The 14,266-nt window shown below is 45.3% G+C and overlaps 2 protein-coding genes across 4 annotated transcripts in view; both read left to right on the top strand.

Annotated features, from left to right (window-relative positions):
• Positions 1–14,266, top strand: part of LOC125890740 (actin, cytoplasmic 1-like) — a 29,992-nt gene that overhangs the window by 14,480 nt on the left and 1,246 nt on the right. For 2 of the 3 annotated variants that reach the window (XM_049579531.1, XM_049579530.1), the window contains exons 2-7: positions 12,421–12,545; positions 12,655–12,783; positions 12,995–13,105; positions 13,238–13,322; positions 13,680–13,841; positions 13,940–14,131. In XM_049579531.1, coding sequence (XP_049435488.1) covers positions 12,423–12,545; positions 12,655–12,783; positions 12,995–13,105; positions 13,238–13,322; positions 13,680–13,841; positions 13,940–14,131 — 802 coding nt within the window. In that variant the 5' untranslated portion in view covers positions 12,421–12,422. Of the gene's footprint in view, positions 1–10,161; positions 10,307–12,420; positions 12,546–12,654; positions 12,784–12,994; positions 13,106–13,237; positions 13,323–13,679; positions 13,842–13,939; positions 14,132–14,266 lie in introns of those variants that run through there. The other variant, XM_049579529.1, reaches the window with a different exon arrangement.
• Positions 1,302–7,400, top strand: LOC125890738 (actin, cytoplasmic 2-like). The gene is made up of 8 exons (XM_049579519.1): positions 1,302–1,426; positions 1,537–1,665; positions 4,217–4,327; positions 4,473–4,557; positions 4,788–4,949; positions 5,048–5,239; positions 6,396–6,577; positions 6,814–7,400. The coding sequence occupies exons 1-8, from the start codon at positions 1,304–1,306 to the stop codon at positions 6,955–6,957; spliced, it is 1,128 nt and encodes a 375-aa protein (XP_049435476.1). The 5' UTR covers positions 1,302–1,303; the 3' UTR covers positions 6,958–7,400.

The following is a 14,266-nucleotide window of genomic DNA, read 5'->3' as shown; positions in this document are numbered from 1 at the left end:
GTGATAGAGTGTAGCCTGAGTGTCAGACTGAAGCTCCCAGAACCTTCAGTCTGACATCGCCTCCATTGAAGGCGATTTAAAAGGGGGAGGGAATTTGATTTTTTCCCTAACCAATCAGTAGAGATCAGCGACTCACCCAGAATCTGACGTCATTAGTATCCATGCCTCGGGGGCGCCGAAAACAAGCGAGCATTGCCCGTTTAAAATGTCTCCGTCGTCCTGCACGCCCAGCTGCATCGCTGTTAAATCCAGTTTAGCAGCTTCCTTAATTTGGTCCTCCATTAACGTGAGTAGTGGCGAAATACCTCGATAGCATCATTAATGTGGTCTGTAGGATCTGCAGCGGTCGCCATTAGCGTGGCGCTGATGAGCTAATCGCTAGACCCGCCCCCACCCCCGGTGTTCATTGGTCCGTCCATCGTTTGGACGAGATAAATCGCAAATTCATTGCAGTATGCCAGACCAGAGATGCAAGCCTACTCAGTTGAGTGGGCGGGGTCTATGGTCTGGAACCAGGCTAGATAGAGTGCCCTCTGTTGGGCGTTAGTATACTGTGATGTTGCTGAGTAGTGCTGAACTTCCTGTTCTAATACCAGTTATACTTGTATGGAACTAACGCTAAATTAAAGCAGCGAGCATCAATGAATGGACCCTCATACCTTCGCATACCTTGGGGGTACTGGTTGGAAGCCAGCTGATGCGCCTGCTCGTTCCAGTGAAAGTCGAATCTGCACATAAGAGAGAAATGATAGTTCTGAGCGTGGGTGCTGGAATGGACCTATTGCACATTTTGTAGCACTTTCTGTGGCCACTATGTGGTGCTGGAGCACACCACAAACATCACAGAAACAAAGGCTAGTAAAACATCTTCTAACCGCTTCATCCTCTTGAGGGTCGCGGGGGGGCTGGAGCCTATCCCAGCTGACATCGGGCGAGAGGCAGGGTACACCCTGGACAGGTCGCCAGTCTATCGCAGGGCTGACACATAGAGACAGACAACCATTCACACTCACATTCACACCTACGGACAATTTAGAGTCACCAATTAACCTGCATGTCTTTGGACTGTGGGAGGAAGCTGGAGCACCTGGAGGAAACCCACGCTGACACAGGGAGAACATGCAAACTCCGCATAGAAGGGCTCCCACACCTGATATCGAATCGGCAACCCTGTTGCTGTGAGGCGAGAGTGCTAACCACCACACCACCGTGCCGCCCCGCTAGTAAAACATAAACGTATGAATCTATTTATGGTGTTATGTGTGAAGTTAACTGCATGTTTTTTCATCTAAATGTTTCAGACATGGATGATGAAATCGCTGCCCTCGTTGTTGACAACGGCTCTGGCATGTGCAAAGCCGGTTTTGCCGGAGACGATGCCCCCCGTGCTGTCTTCCCCTCCATCGTCGGTCGCCCCAGACACCAGGTACCAACACCAGCATGAACATCACCTGTGTCACATGACTTATAAAATCTAGCCACCAGGTAAACAAAGGTGTAACAGGTGACTGTAAAGGTGTGACTGTGTGTGTGCAGGGTGTGATGGTGGGAATGGGACAGAAGGACAGCTACGTGGGAGACGAGGCCCAGAGCAAGAGAGGCATCCTGACCCTGAAGTACCCCATCGAGCACGGCATCGTCACCAACTGGGACGACATGGAGAAGGTCAAGATGTTTACATGGTGTACTAGAGTAGAAGTACAATCGAGTAAAAGCAGCTCAGTTGTCAATGGCGGTTTTAGGCGGGGGCCAGCAGGGGCCAGTGCCCCCGTAACTCCGAGTCCGGCCCCCCCTGTGGCCCCCCCGCCGAGGAGTCGGAGGGGGAACGCGGAACTAAATCGTCTCAACAGGTTGCCGGTCGGACCACTTAAAGAGGCGCACCCAGTGAATCATGCAGAATACACCACACAAGAAGGAAAAGGGCCTGAGTTTTCTAGTGTTTAGTGTTTCCCATACATTGACTAATTTGCCCTGCCACAGTCTCCAAAAACTGGCCAGATATAAAATGCCTCCGGTAAATGAACGTTACTCTGTAGCGCACCGGCTGGAGCTCCTACTGGGAATTCTTCGGCTCCCCCCTCCCTCCCCCTCACCCTCCCCGGCCTCACCACAGACGTCGCTCTCCTAGCGCTAATGTGAGCCTGAGTTGATAGAGCAGACCGCATTTCTAAGCGGAATATTGAGGAATACTGACATCCACTTCGTGAGCATTCTTGAAAACACCCAGAAAACATCAGTAGAGAATTGTGTGGCTGTATTTAAGACAACTCTGAGCCTGCACGGCAACATACAGCACCATTGAGGTAAGCTCTGAAAACTTTTTCCTTTTCATTTGACTCATGCCTGTCACATCATGTTTATGCAGTGATGTGAAATACGATCCGGAGTTTTCATGGGTCTTTTATTTTGAAAATCAACTGGATACTCTCGTCTTTTCTGCGCCTGACTTCCTGTTTGACTCATTTGGTCTGTGCAAATTGACGCGCCATCAGAAATAGACCCGGTGCGTAATTTTAGCGGAGCGGAGCGCCGAGCCGCTTCTAGGCCGCGGCTGGTGGAGCAGCTTCTTGAATGGCTGCTATTAGCTCCAGCACCCGCGCCTCGGCCGGATCGCGCACGCCACGGATCCAGTGGGTTGCTATAAATGGGCCTGTCCCAGAGACATTCAACTACCTGAGGGCTTTTGAAATGCTCTGATTCAGGGTGCTGTACTTGCAAATCGAGAGGGGGGGAGGAAAGCAGTAACTTGTGCCTGTTTGTGTGTAATTTATTTGAATCTCACCTTTTGTTTTCCTTTCGTTTTGCGTTTTTTGTATTGTTTTGCGTATCTGGAACTGTACTTGTGAGTGTGAGAATTTTAAAAGAATATTTTGTCTGCACATGATTTTAAATATTAAAATAGCCCTCCAGAGGCAGATCAGTACGTCAGTCATTTTTCTTTTGATTACTGAAATGTTTAACCACTAATCCTTAGCCGTATTTTAAGTGTAACCCTTCACCATAACATACAACTAGTGTTTTTATCAGTAAAAATGGAACATTTTTCACACATAAAAAGCACAAAGATGTTGAAATCTAGGCATATTCTGCCATTATAACTTTGCTCTCAGAATTCACCAGATTGATGCCTTTAAATCAAATACAAAATTTTCTCCCGGGGGAGCATGCCCCCGGACCCCCTTACACATATATATATCTTATTGTTCAGACTTAGATATTTGACCGTACTTGTATGTGCCCCTGTATCAAAAGGACTGGCCCTAGCTTGGCCCCCCCATTGAAACTGGCCTAGAACCGCCACTGTCAGTTGTGCACCTCAAAACTGTACCTTGCACCACACGAAAATATCCCAAAGTAAAAAGCTGCCACCAGCCAGACTTGAATTGACCCTTCGCGAAGCCTCTCCCTTAAACAGTCACTGTCCAATCCTACGTTAGCAACTGAGAGGTCCGTCAAGCTTTCAGCAGAAGCTAATATGCCGAAGCAGTGTGCATACAGTAGCTACCTGCAAGTCTGACACCTAATACCCAAAAAGTGTCGAAGGTGGTGTTGAATTTTTCCCCTTCCCCAAGCCCAAGACCCAAGGAGAGAGATGCCAGATATGGCTTAAACAGTGTGGAAGACCACACGAACAGCTGAATCCAGCAAAGATCAATAAAAACACCTACGTTTGTTCCAAGTTAAGATGCTAACGTTAACTTTACCTAACCCTAGCATTGTGTGCTAGCTGCTCTCCCTCCGCTCTCCACACCAAGGAGGGAACATAACTCAACATTAACTTAAATTTAAACCGTATATTGACTTACCCTGCTGTACAAGAACATTCTTTGTGTCAAGACGTGGGGTGCCTGATGCTTGCATTGCGACTGGTGAGCTTTCCCCTCTATTTTAATGTTCTCGTGATTTATACTCCGCCAGCAGATGATATTGTGAATGTAGCTCTCACATGCACATTGAAGACCTTTCTGTCGTCTTCTCCCTGATATCTCCGAACAGTTTTTCCAGAAATTTGATGTTATTTTCTTTGGAATATCTCTCACTGATATCGCTGAAAACTCCATATTTCTTATCCTAGGAGCGAAAGCTTGACGGACGTGGCAACAGTAACTAAGGGGGGCGGGGCTTAGCGAAGGGTCAGTTGTTCTTCATGTATTTGACTACCAGTTCTAAAGCTGCCACCATTACTGTCAAACTAACGAGCTGTCCTGTCCTGCAGATCTGGCATCACACCTTCTACAACGAGCTCCGTGTTGCACCTGAGGAGCATCCAGTCCTGCTGACTGAGGCTCCACTCAACCCCAAGGCCAACAGGGAGAAGATGACACAGGTGTGTTCACGCTTTGTTCACAATCAGCTGAGACTCTCAACATATTCTGAAACTCATACTGGAGAACAAGCTACAGGGTTTTTGTTTGGTCTCCAGTTGTCTGGGCTTCCACAGTGACACCTGTTGTCTTTTCTCATTGGTCCAGATCATGTTCGAGACCTTCAACACTCCTGCCATGTATGTGGCCATCCAGGCCGTCCTGTCACTGTACGCCTCCGGTCGTACCACAGGTGGGAACTCAAACATGTCTGAAACATCTTGCAGCATTGAATTTGAGAGTTCCTGCTGAAATGTTGGGGTATTCATTCAGTTGTCTGTTCTCCTAGTCTGTGCATCGTCTAGTGGCCATTAGAGGAACTGCAGTCGAACACCTTTCAGTGTTGAATCGTGACATCTGCTGATCAGAATGACATCAGAAAAGTGTTTTTCCTTTTGTAATCTGGTATTTTTTGTCTTCCAGGTATTGTGATGGACTCTGGTGATGGTGTCAGCCACACTGTGCCCATCTATGAGGGTTACGCTCTGCCTCACGCCATCCTCCGTCTGGATCTGGCTGGCAGAGATCTGACCGACTATCTGATGAAGATCCTCACTGAGAGAGGCTACAGCTTCACCACCACTGGTACGATTTTTACTCCTAAACTGGTACAGGCCAGAATTATAATCTGGATCTTGTTTTGTCCATTTTGTAACTCAAATATTTCCACTCTTGAACTCCAGCCGAGCGTGAGATTGTGCGTGACATCAAGGAGAAGCTGTGCTACATGGCTCTGGACTTTGAGCAGGAAATGGCTACGGCAGCTTCCTCTTCCTCTCTGGAGAAGAGCTACGAGCTTCCTGACGGACAGGTCATCACCATCGGCAACGAGAGGTTCCGCTGCCCTGAGGCGCTCTTCCAGCCTTCATTCCTTGGTGGGTAATGAGTGTTAACACCGACTGTATCTCTAGACAAACACTGGTGCTGTAGAAACTCCACCCTGTATCATTGTTTTGACGGGTATCTAAAAGGGATAATATCAGAATGCATTCTGGTCATGCCTCCTCGCTCTGATGTTGCTTCCCAGAGTTCTTGATCAATCCATTGGATGATCTAGGCCATGTTTACACGAAAACGATCCACTGAAAACAGAATCATTTCTCATTTTCATTTTGAAAAAAATTCCACATTTAGACGGCAGCATTTTGATAACAATTGCTGTGCACATGGATCCACAAAAATGACCAAAAACGCTGCAGTATACATGCCAGGCCAGTAGTTGGCGGTGTGACGCTTATGCTTCCTTCTACAGAGCGGTGATGTACAAACAAACAAAATGGCAACTGCACGAACGTTTGTCTGGACAGACGATGAGGTGGAGTTGCTACAGTAAATCTACACTATGATGGCGAAGCGTTGATAAATTCATCAGAGTGAGCAGCACAGACAGAGCTCAGGAGTCCACCACTGTTGTTGTGATGGTCGACTTTCTCGTGCATGTCTAGTGACTGATACCGTAATGAGCATGTGTGAAACGTCTCTGTTTTCAGAGGAACTGCATATTGCAAGTTTCTATGACACCAGAGACTGTGCTGTTTCCAAAAAATTGCACTCTGGAACCTGTTTTCCAAACGTTGCGTTTTCAGGCACCCAAAACGCTGCTGTTGTGTAAACGATCGGTCAAAACGCAACTAAAGTTTACTGTTTTTAGTTAAAATCATTGTCGTATAAACGGGACCCTAGTTTTAATTTACTTTTCCTTACTGGAGCAAATTCAGTGAACTATTTGTGTACAGTCAACATCAAGATTCAAAAGGTCCCATCGAACAGCAGCCAAATCTCTCTTGATTTGAATGTGAATCTTTTAAATGTTGTCTCGGCCTGAAGACTCAAATTTTTGGATTAGTTGCTCTTTTGATGATTTTATCCAGAGTTTCTGAGTTCTTCCCAGTAAGTGAATGATCTCTGCTGCCATCAGGGTGTCATCACAGTTGTTTGTTGTTTCAGAGCCATTGTTGGTCTTGTATGAGCTAGAAATCAACATTAATGTTGAATTGAACACTAAAACTATTGTTCTGTCCGTGTCTACAGGTATGGAGTCTTGTGGCATCCAAGAGACGACCTTCAACAGCATCATGAAGTGCGACGTGGATATCCGAAAGGACCTGTACGCCAACACTGTGCTGTCTGGTGGCACCACCATGTACCCCGGCATCGCTGACCGCATGCAGAAGGAGATCACCGCCCTCGCCCCACCCACCATGAAAATCAAGGTAGTTATCTTTTTCATGCAGGTTAATGAAGGATGACTTAAATCATGTCAGCAATGGCTCCAGTAGAGAAAGAATACAAGTCCTTCAGTCTGCTGCAGGTCTTAATTCAAGGTGCTGTATCACCCCTGACTTGGTCTTTGAAGGCTCTACTGCCCCCCAGTGGACAAACCTGATTATTCATTTTCATGTTGAACATCACTGCTTCCTGTCTTACCTGTTTTTCTCCTCACTTCCAGATCATCGCTCCCCCAGAGAGGAAGTACTCCGTCTGGATCGGCGGCTCCATCCTGGCCTCCCTCTCCACCTTCCAGCAGATGTGGATCAGCAAGCAGGAGTATGACGAATCCGGCCCCTCCATTGTCCACCGCAAGTGCTTCTAGAAAGCTCCTCATCCTCCTCCTCCTCCTCCTCTGCCCCAGCTGGGAGGGTAAACATCCTTTCAGCTGTTCCATCCAGCTTCAACAGTCTCTTATCTCGCGTGAACAGACTAAAAGATGAGAAATCACAAAAAGCGACTGTTTTAATTTAAATGTCTCAGCTCGGCAGATCCATAGCAACTCTCTGAACCTCCTCCAAACACACGTTCCTCTGACTCTGCTCACAGCTTTCTCTCGTTTTGGTGATTAACTACTGATGGTCAAAGAAACAGTATTATCACTGAACATCTTTTTTTTTTTTACCTGTGTCTCTTCAACAATCCAGTGCATCAATATTTGGCTTTTCTCCTCATCTGTTCTGTTGATTGGACTCTGTAAGAGTCGAGCTGTATCAATACTCCACAGGAGTGTTTACTTATCAATAAAGAGCCAACATTTGATGTTTACAGCGTCTCTCATGTCGTCATTTTAATGCTTCACTCTTATACATATTAACAGGTATTAACAGGACAGGTATACCTTTTTTCTCCAAACATACCTTTGCTCATTGTGTCCAAAAAGTTCTGTTTTACCTTCATCAGTCCACAGGACTTGTTTCCAAAAAGCATCAAGTTTGTTTCACTGTTACTTTGCAAACTTCTGATGCTGAATTTTCTGGTGAGGACACAGGAAAGGTTTTCTTCTGATGACTCTTCCATGAAGCTCATATTTGTCCAGGTGTGTCTGCACAGTAGAACAGTGCACCACCAGAGTCTGAGAAATCTTCCTGCAGGTCTTCTGCAGTTCTCTCTGAAAGTTTTCTTGGTCTTCCAGACCTCAACTTCACAGTTCCTATTAACTGACATTTCTCAATGACATTACAAACTGAGGAAGCAGCTACCTGAAAACACATTGCTATCTTCTTCAAGTCTTCTTCTGCTTTGTGAGCATCAGTTATTTTAATTTTTCAGAGTGCTAGGCAGCTGTTTAGAGGAGCCCATGGCTGCTGCTTGTTGGGTTTCAGGAGTCAGAGTATTTATAAAGCTTTGAAATTTCACCTGGCCTTTCTTAACGATGACTGTGAACAAGCCAGAGCCCTAACAAGCTAATTAAGGTCTGAGAACCTGGTAAAAGTTGTCTGAGAGCTCAAATGTCTTGGGGTGCCCAAACTTTTGCTCCTTTCCTGTTTTTTATCCTCAAACTGTACAAAACAAAAATAATACACTGATCTGGTTAAAATGTTGAAAAGCATGTTTCATCTTTAACTTTGTGCCTTTTGGAGATCAGTTCATCTTCTACTTACTCAACTATTCACAGTCAACAAAATTTTGACCAAGGGTGCCCAAACTTTTGCATACCACTGTAGATAGAGCCAAAAGATGGCACTAGAGGGTGGAGTCAAAAGTTTCAAACAACACCAAATGAGGCAACAGTGTAGGAGGTCGTTATATTGAACCTGTAAAGGGGAACTAATCATGCACCACCAGAGGTCAGTCTCTACTGATAAAACAGGCAGCTGAGCTGAGAAAGATGGATAATAATACAGGACAAGCAAAAAATTTTTGAGTGTTGCCATGGATGGATTACTGAATGGGCCAACCAGGCCCAGTGGCCCAAATTGGCAGGGGCTTGTCCCTGACCTTCTCCTACAAATGTTACTCAAATAAACATGTACAGACCATGAAATGAGTCAAAATGACCACAGAAAGACCACAGAGAGATGCAAAGGAGGAGACACTAAATAACTATAAAAATAAGCAAAACCATTACAAAGAGACACAATACCATTAAAAAGACACATAACAATTAAAAAATACAGAGTATATACAACAAAGATATACAACATAACCAGAATGAGAAACAATATCACTACAAAGAGACACAAAACAATCACAAGTTTTTTAAGTTTAAATTTTGAAATTTTAATCTGACTCTTTCTCCTTGACTGCTGTAACACTGGAATTTCTCAATTGTGGGATCAGTAAAGGTGTATCTTATCTTATCTTATCTTATCTTAAAAGATGCACAACGACAACAAACGCAAAACCACCCCAAATTCTTTGTGTCTTGCTCCCATGGGGTGGTGGGGCCCTTTGCATGTCCATGCCCAGGGGCCCATTGTCTCATAATCTGCCAATGAATGTTGCCACATATAATTTTAATCTTGAGATGACTTCTTCAAACAACTTGAACAGTTTATTAGCCACATGATTTCATTCACACATCATCTCCGTTCAGCCCACTGATGTGTCGCTACGCGCTGTGGCAACAAGTGTCATCAGGTCCTCCAGCAAACTGCCGCTGATTTCCCATGAGAAGTAAAACCCATCAAGACTTGTGTAAGTATGGTTAATTGGATATTAGCCACAGAGCACTGAGGGTTAGACAATTCCATGCATGCTACAATAAGTTCTATAATCAGCAGCTCAGCTTTTACTTCTTTGAAATACAAATACAGTCAAATTCCTCCAGATACTGTAAACACCCGTTAAATGTGAGAAAGTTATGAAGGTATGCAAAACAGACACCTCCCATTGTGGTTTAATATGAGAGGAGAGGAGAGCTGCAGTGACTCCACTTCAACCTTAAACTGAGTTTTAGGGGTTTTCAGTTCAAATTAAAAGGCTCTCTTTATTTGTGGAGGATTTGTCTAATTACAAGTGGCATATGTGACATGTTGGATCCATTCTGACACCATCTGTAACCTCCACCTTCTCAGAGTCAGTTTGACCCTGTGTGTGAACACAATCCTCCTCAGCATCCACACAGCAGAGCAGGAATCCTCAGCATGATTCAAACAGGTGATGCAACAGAATCAGACATGCAGACGGAGCTCTCTGCAGACCAGCAACTCTCTTTGTGCTTCAACATGTTCTGCCAGCTCTCTCTTTAACCAGCAGGAAGTATCTATTTCAAGAACTTTAAATGTGGTTTGAAGTGTTTTGGTTTGTGAGCGGCATGGTTTGTGTCTTCACCTGCACAGAGATGCTTCAAATCTCTACTCACCTTTCCGGTCTGACAGGCCAATCACAGCTCTCTGGCTCAGGGGACATTTCTCAGTAAAAACCTTGAGGGTTTTTTCTGCTGTTGTTTGAAAATGGTTATTATGTCGCGTGCCCCCACCACAGTGACAGATGCCTGCTTCAGCCAATCACGACACAGGTTGGAAGAACCTGAAAGATCCCGCTCGCCTGGACCAATGAGAGCGCCAGCTGAAGGAAAGTTACCTTTTATGGACATCGCGTCGAGTCCCGCGAGCGTGGATAAAGTCACTGCGGTTTAGCTCGCGCTGCCGCATCCACGAAGCACAGCTGGGGCAGAGACACATCCGCGAGACTTCCCTGATAGACGCACTCGACACTCACCTGCACAGGTAAGACCCGGCGCTCTGACGGGATATATCTCAGATCTTGTGCAGCTCTATCAGAGCATTCATCGGTCAGACTCACCAACACTGAATAACTGCAGGTGTGTGACAGACAGGTGATGATGGGAACATCAGAACATCAGATCAGTTTTCAGCCCTTTGAAATGAAGAGAAACAGCCTGACTTCATGCACAGAACATATTCTGTCATTGTTTTACGCGAACTGTCTGAATCTTTTCTGGATTAAAACATTTAAAACGTCAGCACATACATTGATGCAGCTTCCTCAAAGAGTTCACTGTAATGTGAAAGAGATCAGCGTTTAAAAAAACAACTGTGTTGGCTGTCAGTCATCATCTCCCACCAGCTGAACCTGCAGTTTAAAAAGGCAAATTCTAATAAATTACAACCATGTCTCAAGGCAGGAACTGTGGAGACACTGGAGAATGAAATAAATCAGTGATGTTAACAGGAGACAGCAGCAGAGATCAGGGCTGATGAAGAAGACAAATATATAGAAGGAAACGATCTTAATGAAATTCTTTTAAGGATGCTTTTCTTTTGTTTAAATGCTGCAAATCCTTCCATAGTGCTGTTGTTGTTAAAGCTTTTTATGTTCTGTAAAGAGCTGCTAAAGACACAATCAGACCTCCTGGGCTTGTTAATATTTTTTTATTTTGAGTTGTGTAACTGTTTCAGGGAATGAGCAGATGTGTCAGCTGTGTGTGAATGTCCTGAGGGAAGGGCTGCTCCTCTCTGCATATCCAGTCCACAAAATAAACCTCCCTGAATTAGAATAACTGCATTAATTGACTGGGTGCTGTCGTAAAATGTGGCTGCAGTTTAAGTGTTGCGTCACAGAGAGGCTGCAGAGTCTGGTGTTTGCTCAACAGGAAGTTTCTGATCTCCCTCAACTTGTTTTCAAAGGTCCTGCAGCTATGGGGCTAAAAGGGTCAGAGAGTTAAGCTCATCAGGTTGGACGACTTGAAGCGCCACACCCGACATACATCTGTCATTCCACTGAGGGCTGCAGGAAATTTAGAATAGTTTCAGTTTAGTCTCCGAGGGAAATTCCATCAAGAAACCTGCAGAGTCCATCCACATTAAAGTGTTAAAGAAGTTGTGCAAGACTCATCACCTGAAGGTGTCCCATCACTAACATGCACTCCTGATTTTATACAGTGGATTAATTCTGAAAAAGTCAGTGAGCTGTCAGTAAAAGATTTAATAACCTCATTGCTTATTTCTGACACATTTTCTTGAGTTAAATTTTACACTTATTTACAGTTTCATAAATTATTATTTTAAATAACGCATAAATCTTTCACTTTATTCAGTGGGCAGTTTACAAAAATAACATTTCATTAACCAAGAGCCGATAAGATAAAGATTTGGAATGGTTAATTTCATATGATGGATTAAGGGTTTGGAGGAAAGGATGAAGGGGTGAGGATCAAGGGATGAAGGGGTGATAGGATGTGCGATGAAGGTTGAGGAATGACGGGTTGAGGGTCAGATGAAGGCTGAAAGGATGAGGGTCGATGGATGAAGGGTGGCTCTTTGGGTCGTGGATGTCAGCGATGACAGATGTGTCGGTCAAAGGCAGGAACGCAGGAGGGAACCGGAGAGTTGAGACTGAGTGGAGCAGGTGTCTCTTTGTAAACTCAGCTTCAGATAGAGATCCTCTGGTTCCTGTGTGTGGAAAGGAGGAGAGGAAAAGATGTAAGAGGCAAAAAGGGATTTGGCAGGTGGGCTGTGAGTGTTGGAGAAAAAGAATGGATCAGGTGCGCTCGAATACTTTTGGGCTGACATGGGATATGTCCGAGACGTGACCTTTGTTCCCAAATCCAGTTTTATAAAACTACATTTTATTAAATAAATTAGTTTTGAATCTGTGTTAAAACTGAATCATCACTGACCCTGAAATCTAAACTCTTGCATGATTTGCCAAATGGGAGCTTTAATGAAAACACTGGCAAACATGGTTTTATTGAGTTTTCAGTTGTTTAACCAGAACAGCAAACATCACAGAAACAAAAGATAATAAAAACAGAAGTGTGAATCTGTTTAAGGTGTTGGGAGAAAAATTAACGGCATGTTTATTTATCAAAATGTTTCAGACATGGATGACGACATCTCTGCCCTCGTTGTTGACAACGGCTCCGGCATGTGCAAAGCCGGTTTCGCCGGAGACGATGCCCCCCGTGCTGTCTTCCCCTCCATTGTCGGTCGCCCCCGACACCAGGTACCAACACCAGCATGAACATCACCTGTGTTACATGACTTATAAAATCTAGCCACCAGGTAAACAAGATGCAACAGGTGACTGTAAAGGTGTGACTGTGTGTGTGCAGGGTGTGATGGTGGGAATGGGACAGAAGGACAGCTACGTGGGAGACGAGGCCCAGAGCAAGAGAGGCATCCTGACCCTGAAGTACCCCATCGAGCACGGCATCGTCACCAACTGGGACGACATGGAGAAGGTCAAGATGTTTACATGGTGTACTAGAGTAGAAGTACAATCGAGTAAAAGCAGCTCAGTTGTGCACCTCAAAATTGTACCTTGCACCACAGAAAATATCCCAAAGTAAAAAGCTGCCACCAGCCAGACTTGGATTGTTCTTCATGTATTTGACTACCAGTTCTAAAGCTGCCGCCATTACTGTCAAACTAACGAGCTGTCCTGTCCTGCAGATCTGGCATCACACCTTCTACAACGAGCTCCGTGTTGCACCTGAGGAGCATCCAGTCCTGCTGACTGAGGCTCCACTCAACCCCAAGGCCAACAGGGAGAAGATGACACAGGTGTGTTCACGCTTTGTTGACTCTCAACATATTCTGAAACTCGTACTGGAGAACAAGCTACAGGGTTTTTGTTTGGTCTCCAGTTGTCTGGGCTTCCACAGTGACACCTGTTGTCTTTTCTCATTGGTCCAGATCATGTTCGAGACCTTCAACACTCCTGCCATGTATGTGGCCATCCAGGCCGTCCTGTCACTGTACGCCTCCGGTCGTACCACAGGTGGGAACTCAAACATGTCTGAAACATCTTGCAGCATTGAATTTGAGAGTTCCTGCTGAAATGTTGGGGTATTCATTCAGTTGTCTGTTCTCCTAGTCTGTGCATCGTCTAGTGGCCATTAGAGGAAGTGCAGTCGAACACATTTTGGTTAAAGTTTCTCTGCATTTGACCCATCCCCTGAGGGAGCGGTGAGCAGCAGCGCTGCCACGCTTGGGAATCATGTGGTGACACTAGAGGACACTCTACCACTAGGCCACTGAGCTTGTCAGTTATGGTGTTAAGCCATGACGCCTGCTGATCAGAATGACATCAGAAAAGTGTTTTTCCTTTTGTAATCTGGTATTTTTTGTCTTCCAGGTATTGTGATGGACTCTGGTGATGGTGTCAGCCACACTGTGCCCATCTATGAGGGTTACGCTCTGCCTCACGCCATCCTCCGTCTGGATCTGGCTGGCAGAGATCTGACCGACTATCTGATGAAGATCCTCACTGAGAGAGGCTACAGCTTCACCACCACTGGTACGATTTTTACTCCTAAACTGGTACAGGCCAGAATTATAATCTGGATCTTGTTTTGTCCATTTTGTAACTCAAATATTTCCACTCTTGAACTCCAGCCGAGCGTGAGATTGTGCGTGACATCAAGGAGAAGCTGTGCTACGTGGCTCTGGACTTTGAGCAGGAGATGCAAACGGCAGCTTCCTCTTCCTCTCTGGAGAAGAGCTACGAGCTTCCTGACGGACAGGTCATCACCATTGGCAACGAGAGGTTCCGCTGCCCTGAGGCGCTCCTTCAGCCTTCATTCCTTGGTGGGTAATGAGTGTTAACACCGACTGTATCTCGAGACAAACACTGGTGCTGTGGAAACTCCACCCTGTATCACAGTATCTAAATGGGATAATATCAGAATGCATTCTGGTCATGCCTCCTCGCTCTGATGTTGC

Source organism: Epinephelus fuscoguttatus, linkage group LG6 (genome assembly GCF_011397635.1).
Source record: "Epinephelus fuscoguttatus linkage group LG6, E.fuscoguttatus.final_Chr_v1".
Lineage (NCBI taxonomy): Eukaryota > Metazoa > Chordata > Actinopteri > Perciformes > Serranidae > Epinephelus > Epinephelus fuscoguttatus.
Note: the sequence above shows the minus strand (reverse complement) of the source record. Positions and strands in the feature narration are given on the sequence as shown.